General features: G+C 48.4%; 2 protein-coding genes across 3 annotated transcripts; one reads left to right on the top strand and one right to left on the bottom strand.

Moving 5' to 3' along the window:
- Positions 1-219: 219 nt before the first annotated feature.
- LOC147971113 (uncharacterized) lies at positions 220-1,359 on the top strand. The gene has a single exon (XM_087522738.1). The coding sequence runs from the start codon at positions 235-237 to the stop codon at positions 1,357-1,359; it is 1,125 nt and encodes a 374-aa protein (XP_087378864.1). The 5' UTR covers positions 220-234.
- A 2,359-nt stretch (positions 1,360-3,718) lies between these two features.
- On the bottom strand, positions 3,719-6,607 carry LOC125508362 (uncharacterized). Of its 2 annotated transcripts, none has more exons than XM_048673058.2 (4): positions 6,477-6,607; positions 5,981-6,046; positions 5,690-5,765; positions 3,719-5,576 (listed from the first exon to the last, which is right to left on the bottom strand). In XM_048673058.2, the coding sequence occupies exons 2-4, from the start codon at positions 6,008-6,010 to the stop codon at positions 4,117-4,119; spliced, it is 1,566 nt and encodes a 521-aa protein (XP_048529015.1). In that variant the 5' UTR covers positions 6,011-6,046; positions 6,477-6,607; the 3' UTR covers positions 3,719-4,116. The 2 variants fall into 2 exon arrangements, with proteins under 2 accessions (XP_048529015.1, XP_048529014.1); XM_048673057.2 differs by lacking the exon at positions 6,477-6,607 and adding an exon at positions 6,171-6,470.
- Between the last annotated feature and the right edge of the window lie 4,420 nt (positions 6,608-11,027).

Below are 11,027 nucleotides of genomic sequence, written 5' to 3'. Positions count from 1 at the left end.
TATGGACTACAATTTGACCTTTGCAATGGTTCGTGGGCAAGGATATGATGGAGCTAGTAATATGAGAGGTAATGTTAATGGCCTTAAAAACTGATTATGGATGAGTCCCCTTCTGCCTACTATGTTCATTGTTTTGCCCATCAATTACAGTTAACTCTTGTTGCTGTTGTTAAGGAGAGTGGTGATTGTACTTGGTTATTTCAGCAGCTTGCACACTTGTTAAATTCTCTTGGCATGTCTTGTAAAAAGATGAGAATGCTTCGGATAGCTCAGGCTGAAGAGCTCATTGATGCATTGGAATTGGAAGAAGTAGAAACAGGGACTGGGCTGAATCAGGAAATGGGTTTGGGAAGGCCATGTGATACACATTGGGGCTCTCACTTCAAAACTGTGAACCATGTCATCTCTATGTATGGTGCACTACGGCGAGTCCTTCGCAAGATTGGAGACAAATACCATGGTGCGGAGGCACAAGCAGCTCTATCCAGAGAGACAATATTTCGATCATTTGAGTTTGTTTTCATGGCACACTTGATGCAAGAAATATTTGGATACACAGATGAGTTGTGTAGAGCTTTGCAAAAGCAAGACGAAGATATTGTTCATGCTATTGAGCTTGTTAGCGACACAAAGTATTACTTGGAGGCTTTGAGGACCGATGTTGGATGGGATGATTTTCTCACAAAGGTCACATCTTTTTGTACAAAGCATAAGATCAAAGTTGTTGATATGGAGGGTCCTTACTTTCCCGTTGGCCGTCCTAGAAGGGGTTTATGTAATGGTGTGACCAATTACCACCGCTTCAAGGTTGATATGTTTGTGGGTGTCATTGATAGGAAAATCAATGAGCTGAATAGCAGGTTTGATGAGGTAAACACGGAGCTACTTTCTTGCATGGCAGCATTTTGTCCACTTCATCTATTTGCTGCTTATGACCAAGAGAAGTTGGTTAGGCTTGCTACAAAGTTTTATGCTTCCGATTTTACAAGTGATGAACTGGCAAGACTTTCATGGCAACTAAACATGTATGTTACTAATGTGCGTAGAGATGAAAGGTTTCAAAACCTAAAAAATCCGTGTCAGCTTTCAGTTATGCTTGTTGAGACAAACAAGCATGAACTATATCATATTGTTTACAAGCTTCTTAAGTTGGTATTGATTCTCCCAGTAGCTACTGCTAGCGTTGAAAGGGTATTCTCTTCAATGAGCTATGTGAAGAATAAGTTAAGGAACAAAATGGGTGGTGAATATTTGAACAATTGTTTGGTTATATTTGTTGAGAGAGAATTTTTCAATCAAGTGAAGGATGAAGATGTCATCAATCTTTTCCAGAAAGGCGACCGCAAAGTTATATTGTAAAAAGGATATCATCACTTTATCAATCAAAAGGTACTTATGTATTCATGTTGTTATGGTCTGATACATTGAAATATTGCCACTGCCATTATCCTAGTGTTGTTTTGTTCATATATTGCTTGTGGTCTGTTGTTTAGTTTATATACTATGTTTAGAACAAAAAAAAAGGGGTGAATACCCGGCCTTCATTTCCTGGAGCCGCCACTGATCAAACTAACTCCGACGGGTAGTGTCAAGGCATAGAGAAAAAGGAGGGGGCGACGTGCTTCATGATCATGGAGCCGCCTTCAGGGCTGCAGCATGCCACTTCTTCAGTACGTCTATAGACCCGGAGAAGTTGGAGATCCAGGCCTGCAAGAGGGCCATCCAGCTCGCTATGGAGATAAATACACAGAAGCTACTTCCGGAGAGTGATAGTTCGAGTGTGATGGACATGCTTAACAGCCCGATGAAGAACCTCTCAGCTGTAGGGCCGCTCGTGGAGGAGATTAAAGGAATGCTAAATACGGAGTAGCTTTCAGCAGTGATAGTTTCGGACGAAATTCGTGTTTACATTTTTTTTGATGGGGTGTTTACATTTATATAATAAATAAAGCAACAACATTTACCCTTAAAAAAAAGGCATGTCAGGATTATTACAGGGCGCGTGGTGGTGCGAGCAGGGCCCTACCCTTAAAACGCCATAATTGCGGCACACCATCACACCATCATGCATCTCCTCCTGCCGCCATAAAGGCACCCGGCTTGTATAGAGACAGCTATCCTAACACACTAGCAGCTAGCAGGACTGTAGAGCATCGATAGATGATAGATTTAGATCACTTTGAAGCAAGCAACGAACGACGAGGACGACGACATGGACTCCCCCTCTGCAATGATTCAGTGCCGCGATGCATCCCCCGAAAACATGGCCCGGCTCTCGCAGCCTACTATGCTAACAGTACGTATTATAATTTCCTCCTCTTTCTTTTTTCTTTGACCTACGACTAGGAGCGCTTAACTTTTTCTCCCTCAGCCGTGACATGGGACTAGCGTAGGACTCTAGGAGGGATCGCCCTGCCTCTGCCTGCATGGTGGTAGCAGCATAATTGTTGCATTCCCATTCCATTCCATTCCGTTCGGTCCATCACCTGCTGCCCCACTTCAGAACTAGTAGAATTACTACTCAAAGATCGTACCGAACCTCCTCGGAGAAAGTCGTTTGTGAACGACCGAATGCATTATGATAATATAAAATGAAAACTGAGGCACAGCAGCTGCCCATTTGGAGCCCAATGATGGCGGTCGAGCCGTGGTTTAAAAGCTCAATATCGAAGCATGATGGCTAATGATGGCGATCCACGGCATGGCACGTCCCATGGCGCATGGCGAGGAGAGGATCAGCAGCGACCATTGCCGCTGGCCGCGCGCCGGCCGGTCCCAGCCCCTGACACGGCGCGTGGGCTGGCTCTCCGGCGCGGCGCCCAGCGGGAATGGATCCGCCATCCGCGACAAAGCAACACCGGGCCTCTCAAAGCAAACGAATATTCAATATATACCAACAGTACCACGCGTACAACTAAGCCGAACTGAGTTCTGAGCAAGCATCGTAGTACCACTACGTCGAGAGAGCGGTACCAAGCAAGATCCATGGAGCCGCTGGGACGAAAGAGAAAAGGCGATGGGTGATGGCTCGAGGCTTTGGAGGGGTGCAGTACGTACTACTTGATCAGTGGATCGGTCGATGACAAAGGTCCAAATGTTGGTTGGTTCCTTCTTTTTTTACCGTGGTAGGGGAGTAGTAGTTGGAGGGAGAGGAATCAATTGATTGATGTGAGGGACCAGGCAGTGAGGGAGAAATAGCATGCAGGCGGAGGCAGAGGCAGGCAGGGGGCAGTGGTGGTGTTTATTACTGTGGTCATAGGATGGGAGTGTGCAATTCTGGTGTAAGCCAACCTGAATGCAGCTAGCTAGGGGACAGCCCAATCTTACCCCATCAATAATGTGAGTGCAGGGCGCAGGAAAAAGAAAGCATAGCCAAAAACTGCACCTAGCATCCTCTCCTCTCCTCTCCTCTCCTTCCTCGCTCGCTCACATGGACCACCGCAACCATCATCATCACCTTCTCCATTCACCTCTGTCTGTCACCATGGTCGGGACGAGGAGTAGACTAGTATATCTTTCTTCCCTCACACCACACCGACGAAGCAGGCCAGAAAGCTAAAGGCACTACTGAGTTGAGTTGACAACATTCCACTACTACTACTCCCTCCAGTAGTATATGTGCGTGGAGTTGTAGGGATAAGCTGCACTACTGCCAGTCATGCATCCACAGCACGGAACACGCAAAGCAAACCAAAGCAAAGCGAACACAATGGCGATATGCATGCAAGAAGGAAACCACCAGCAGCACCTTCTTAGTCTCGAATTATAAAAAGCACCATCATCTCTTATGACAACTATAGATAATTACTATACCTACCTTCGCCTTCAAGGAAGTTCACTTTTTTTTTGCTGAGAAAATAAGCTAAGTAAGAGAGAAAAAGGAGCGAGCTAGATGGGATGGGACTCGTTTCCCATGTATACTGACTGACTGACTGAGCCGGTGATGGACGGCGATGACGACGACGATCTCAGAGTTCCTTCCTTCCGGTTGGCTGGTTGGTTGGTTGGCTTTGAACAGAGCGGCGGCGGTGAGAAGAGAAGAGAAAGGAAAGCACCCGCCGGCCACTGCACTGCACTGGGTACAGCACAGCGGCGGCGGCCACGATCCGTCTCCTCTCACATCACCGAGCAGCTGTTGGGGTTCTCGTCGCTGAAGTAGTTGTAAGGGTCCGCGTGCGGGTGCGGCTGCATCGGCATCGGGTACGCCATGGGGTACGGCATGGGCGGCCGCCCGTACCCGTACCCCATCGGCATCGCCGGGTACCCCGCCGGAGCGCCACCACCGCCGTGGTGAGGGTGGGGGTGGGCGTGCGCGTTCAACATCGCCGCCTGCTGCTGCTGCTGCTGCTGCTGCATCATCATTTGTTGCTGCTGCTGCATCATGGCCATGTACTGCTGCTGCGCCATGGGGTTCCCGGCAGCCTGCATCATCTCGGCGGGGCCGGACGGCATGCCGCCGCCCGCGCCTCCCTGGAAGAACCCAGGTGGAGGCATGCCGCCGGCCGGCATGCCATGAGCGGCTCCGCCACCGCCCTGCGCGCCTCCCATGTGGGGGTGGTGGCCCATGGGCCCTCCCATCGGGCCCATACCACCAGGAAAGCCAGCAGCGCCCATCATGTTAGGCCTCATCATGGCCTGCTGCTGCGGCGGCATGCCGATGCCGCCCATCGGTCCACCGACACCGAGGCCGGGGCCACCGCCGCCGCCCTTCTTCCCAGGTTGGCCCGGCTGGCCCCCGCCGCCCGGGGCGCCTCCTCCTCCTCCTTTGGCGTTGTTCGCCTGGCCACCGCCTCCATTCTTGCCCCCGCCGTTGCCGTTACCGCCCCCGCCACCTTGGTTCTGCTTGCCACCTGCGTCTTTCTTGCCACCGCCACCGCCACCGCCACCGCCGTTGTTGGGGTTCCCCTTGATCTGCACGGGGATCTCGTTGCCACCCTTCTTGCCACCATTGTTGCCGCCCTTCTTGTCCCCCCCACCGGCGTTCGGTGGCATGGCCATCGGCTTCATCATCATCTTGGGGTCGTCGAAGTAGTCGTCGTCGAGGCCGTCATCGTCGAAATCATCCTCGTCGTCGAAGTCGTCGAACTCGTCGTCGAACTCGCTGCCGTCGTCCCCGAACTCATCCTCTGGTGGGAGGTTGAACTTGACGGACTTGGGGTCCTTCATCGGCGCGGCCGCTGCGAACGGCATCTTCCCGTCCATGAACTGCGGCAGCTTCATTCCCTTCATCTGCATCTGCTGTTGCAGCTGCTGAAGCTGCTGCGCCGTCGGCGGCGGCATCATCATCTTTGCGTCCTTGCTAGCACCTCCGGCGCCACCGCCGCCGCCACCACCTTTCTGGCCCTTGGCACCGCCGGCGTCCTTGGACTGGCCCTTGCCACCGGCGTCCTTGGCCTGGCCCTTGCCACCACCGTCAAGTTGGAGCTTCTGGAACTGGTTAGCCATGCCAGCCTTGGACCCCCAGAGTTCGGCTGGCTTGCCAGCCTTGGTCAGCTTCTTGATGATGGTGTCCGGATCCACCATGCCAGACACCGTCACCTTCCCCTGCTCCGGGTCTATGCTGGATTGGTACACCCCTGACGATGAATTCAACACATCTCCGTTACCGAAAATTAACCAAAAAATGCAGACATAACAAGCAAGAGCGAAACTGAAGCAATTAGATTACTATAAAGGCTTATCTTCTCACCTTCGATCTTGTGCAGGATCTTCTTGACCTTCTTCTGGCAGCCATCACAGTGGATGTTCACTTTGAGCACGCAGGTCTGGGAATTCCGGAGGAACAGAGAACACAGGGTCACCAAAATAGCAAAACAAGGAGGTTTGGAAACACAAGATAGCGGGGGACACGGGAGGAAACACAGGTGAAAAGAAAAGTGAAGTAAGGCAGAGCTGCGTGCGTGCCTAATCAATCAAAGAATGGCAGCAAAAACAAGAAGGAGCACGGAATGTCTTGAGTTGAGACGAAGCAAGAACGCACCTGTATCTTGAGGACCTCCTCCTTACTCATCCCGGACCGCCTCAAGTGCCCCGCAACTGCCCAGATCTGTCACACGGAGGCCTCAAATCAGACGAAGAACAAACAACAACAACGACAACCAGGAGGAAAACATTGCTCTCCTGAGAGAGAAGGTGCGGTATGATCAGAAGGGAGAGGGAGGAAAAAATGCCTTCTCGCTGGAGATAACTTGGTGTCCGGCAATATAATATCTCCCCACACACACTCACACGCAAAAGAGTAAGCGCAGCGGAGAGAGAGAGAGAGAGAGAGAGAGAGAGAGAGAGAGAAAAGGAACAGGGCTGTGGCTTATTAGAGTTTGTGTGTTTGCAGAAAACCAAGAGGGAGGGGGGCTTGGTCTATTAGGCCTCTGTGGTCCAGAGGAGGAAGAGGGGTTGGAGATGGCGAGAGGAGAGGAGAGGAGAGGCTTCCTCTCTCGCTAGCTAATGAGCACGGGCACCACCCTCCATCTGCTTACCCTTTTATTTCGACCTTTGGCCTTTGGCACTGGAGCGGAAGCCTTTCCCTTTGCCCTCCCCTCGGCCGATTCTGTGTGTGAAATCCTACTCCTACAAAAGACTAGCCAGGGAGAGAATTAAATACCCTTTGTCACTTGTCAGTAAGTACAGGGAGATGTTCAACATGTGAGGGTACCCGGATGTTATACTACTAGTGTACTGCTGCGCTTACCGATGCCCCTCCCCGCTTCTTTTTTTCTTTTCTCTTTTCTTTTTTGCAAAAGCGTACATGCAAGTCTTGTTCAACTCAACTGCCAATTTCATATCAGTCCCTCCCTCTCTCTGACTTCAGTTAGACTGTTTGTAGAGCCTACTAGGAGTATTTCTCTCGGGACGTGCGGATAACTGACCATCAGAGGAATATTCCGTTAAGTTTATGTACCGCTTGTATTTGTCTCTGCTTGCTTGGTCTAGGAATGCCAATGTGGGGTGACAAACTGGGTTTGAACCTCGACTACATATACAAACACGTTTCATACCCATGTTTAGTGACCTTTTAGTTGAATGCGTTATGACAGCTTGTTTATGCAAAATGCTTTTAAGACTGGTTAGGGCGAAATCCAGGTAAGACTATGTAAAGTTCGATCAACCAGAATGTTAGGATCCTCGGTTTGAGAGGACGAGTAAGCTCATTTTTATTCATGAGCAATGCTTTCCATAAGTTGAGTCAAGAGTCTGGGGTGGCACCTCCTTTGCGAAGAAGATACATTGCGTCAAAACCTTATGTTAGGATATACACGCAATCAAAACATGAGTTAGTTTATTTGTTAGCTTGGCTTAACATGTTTCGTATGCTAGGATTCTGCGTAAGAAGAACTACATGTATGATTTTGTATTGTTGCAAATGCATATCGTTAGGTTCTGAGTCACAAGAGCATGCCCTAACGCTCTCCATGCATACCGTTAGGTTTTGAGTGTTTCCCGCCAACCAAAAGATGAGTTAGCTCATTATTATCATATTTTTAACGTATAGAGACCGTGTGACGATAGCATGAGTACGACAAGAGTCACTAGATTTTCCGTTAGTTTACTTCCCGCATACTTATTAATAAATGCGAAGAATGAGTGTGTTGCGTTCGTATGGAATGTTGGACGTGTGTGCTCTATCGCACATCCGACAAATCTTCACGAAACCATCCTTATTGTATATGTCAATCGATAAAGTTAGTTAAAGACACCATTGTTCACTACGTAGTGATTCTCTTGATGCAAACATATTTCATATATATGTTTAGTGATTATTTAGTTGAATGTGTTATGTCGGCTTTCCGTAATGAGACACATTTGGGAAAATTCATGCAAGTCTATGCAACATTCGACCAACCAGAACCAGAAGATAGTTCGATCAAGTTTATCCGGTTCAACACACATTTCACGCATTATCCTAGGATCCTTGGTGTGAGAAGATGAGTTCACGAGTAATGCTTTCCCATAGGTCAAGTCAAGAGGCTGGGTTGATGCCATCTTTTCGAATAAAATATATTGTGTCAAAAATTTCAATATACACGCACCTAAAAATGAGATGGTCTGTTTTTAGCTTGATTTAACATCAGTATGTTAGAATCATATGTAATTAGTACCACATGTCCGATTGTATATTTTACGTGCATATTTCTAGGCTCTAGAGTTAGAAGAGCATGCCCTAATGGTATGCATGCATATCGTTATGTCTTGATTGTATCCCGCTAACCAAAAGATGTGCTAGCTTATTCTTATCCGGCTATAATGTATAGCTACCGAGTGAGGACAACATGAGTAGAATCACACACGAGATTTTTCATTATAGATTATTCCATGCATAGTCGTTATTCGTAAATGCTACGAGTGAGTGTATAGCGTGCGTAGAAAAAGTTAGACATGTGTTCTATGTCTGACAAATCACTACAGAATTATCCCTATTCTATATCGCAACCGAAAATTTTAGTTAAAGATGTCATTGTTCAATAGTGACCGTCCCTATGTGTTGTTGATGTACTTCCTGCTTAGAACAATATAATATACATCTGTTATGGCATGCATTGTCCACAGGACTCGACCATTTCACAGCAGATGCACATGAGCAACAGATTGCTATCAAACCCCATTCCAACCAACACCACTTTTGCACCTACACCTCATACCTCGTTGATCATCATATTCATTCATTTTACCGGGTTTTTCTGAAGCATAGAGTTGTTTTCTTCCACACATTTCCCTTCTGGATCTCTGCATCGACTTTTTCCGAGCTCGCTTGACCCCTTGTGTGACGCCCCCGATTTAATCGTACTAATCATACACGCAAACGTGTACGATCAAGATCAGGGACTCACGGGAAGATATCACAACACAACTCTACAAATAAAATAAGTCATACAAGCATCATATTACAAGCCAGGGGCCTCGAGGGCTCGAATACAAGAGCTCGATCATAGACGAGTCAGCGGAAGCAACAATATCTGAGTACCGACATAAGTTAAACAAGTTTGCCTTAAGAAGGCTAGCACAAACTGGGATACAGATCGAAAGAGGCGCAGGCCTCCTGCCTGGGATCCTCCTAACTAATCCTGGTCGTCGTCAGCGGGCATCACGTAGTAGTAGGCACCTCCGGTGTAGTAGGAGTCATCGTCGACGGTGACGTCTGGCTCCTGGACTCCAGCATCTGGTTGCGACAACCAGAATGAAAGGAAAAGGGGGAAAAGGGGGAGAAAGCAACCGTGAGTACTCATCCAAAGTACTCGCAAGCAAGGAGCTACACTACATATGCATGGGTATCAAATGGAGTAAGGGTATCATATGTGGACTGAACTGCAGAATGCCAGAATAAGAGGGGGATAACTAATCCTTTCGAAGACTACGCTTCTGGCAGCCTCCGTCTTGCAGCATGTAGAAGAGAGTAGACTGAAGACCTCCAAGTAGCATCGTATAGCATAATCCTAACCGATGATCCTCCCCTCGTCGCCCTGTGAGAGAGGGATCACCGGTTGTATCTGGCACTTGGAAGGGTGTGTTTTATTAAGTATCCGGTTCTAGTTGTCATAAGGTCAAGGTACAACTCCAAGTCGTCCTGTTACCGAAGATCACGGCTATTCGAATAGATTAACTTCCCTGCAGGGGTGCACCACATACCCCAACACGCTCGATCCCATTTGGCCGGACACACTTTCCTGGGTCATGCCCGGCCTCGGAAGATCAACACGTCGCAGCCCCACCTAGACCAACAGAGAGGTCAGCACGCCGGTCTAAACCTAAGCGCACAGGGGTCTGGGCCCATCGCCCTTAGCACACCTGCACGTTGCGAACGCGGCCGAAAGCAGACCTAGCCTAGTGGCCTTCCAGTCCAATCCGGCGCGCGCCACTCAGTCGCTGACGTCACGAAGGCTTCGGCTGATACCACGACGCCGGGATACCCATAACTACTCCCGCGTAGATGGTTAGTGCGTATAGACCAAATGGCCAGACTCAGATCAAATACCCAGATCTCGTTAAGCGTGTTAGGTATCCGCGAACGCCGACCAGGGCCAGGCCCACCTCTCTCCTAGGTGGTCGGAACCTGCCCTGCCGCTCCGCCTCAAAACTCCACTCGCGGGTGCTCCTCAAGCCGACCCGTCTTTAGTCACCACATGTATCATGTATAAAGTATAGTATATACCCGTGATCAACTCCCGAGTGATCACGGCCCGATAGTATAGCATGGCAGACGGACAAGGATGTAGGGCCACTGATGAAAATACTAGCATCCTATACTAAGCATTAGGATTGCAGGTAAAGGTAACAACAGTAGTAGCAAGGATAGGCTATGCATCAGGATAGGATTAACGGGAAGCAGTAACATGCTACACTACTCTAATGCAAGCAGTATAGAGAAGAGTAGGCGATATCTGGTGATCAAAAGGGGGGCTTGCCTGGTTGCTCTGGCAGGAGAGAGGGGTCGTCAACACCGTAGTCGTACGGGGTAGCAGCGGCGTCGGTCTCTGTGTCTAGAGGGAGAAGAGGGGGAAGAAACAATAAATATAATGCAAGCATATGCATAGTGATGCATGACAAGACAAGTTACGGCGTTAGAGGTGCCCTAACGCGGTAGTAGGTGATACCGGTGAAGGGGGATAACATCCGGGAAAGTATCCCCGGTGTTTTGCGTTTTCGGGCAGAGGACCCGAGGGGAAAAGTTGCGAGTTCGATAGGTTAGGGAGGTGTGGCGGACGAAAGGGTTGCGTACCCGGAATCGTCTCGTCGTTCTGAGCAACTTTCATGTACAAAGTTTTCCCATCTGAGCTACGGTTTATTTTATATTAATTTTTAAAGATTTAATCATTTTTAGAATTTATTTAATTATTTAACTCTAACATTATCTAGAATAGTATATGCTGATGTCATCATGACGTTAGCAGTCAATAGAGGTGTTGACTGGTCAAACTGACGTGTGGGTCCAGTGGGACCCACCTGTCATACACTGTTTTAATTAACTAACTATTAATTAGGTTAATTAGTGATTAGGTTAATCTAATTATAATTAATTAATTTAATTAATTCCT

Source organism: Triticum urartu, chromosome 5A (assembly GCF_056163025.1).
Source record: "Triticum urartu cultivar PI428250 chromosome 5A, HENAU_Tu73, whole genome shotgun sequence".
Lineage (NCBI taxonomy): Eukaryota > Viridiplantae > Streptophyta > Magnoliopsida > Poales > Poaceae > Triticum > Triticum urartu.
The sequence above is the reverse complement of the archived record's forward strand: the minus strand, read 5'-3'. Positions and strand labels throughout refer to the sequence as shown.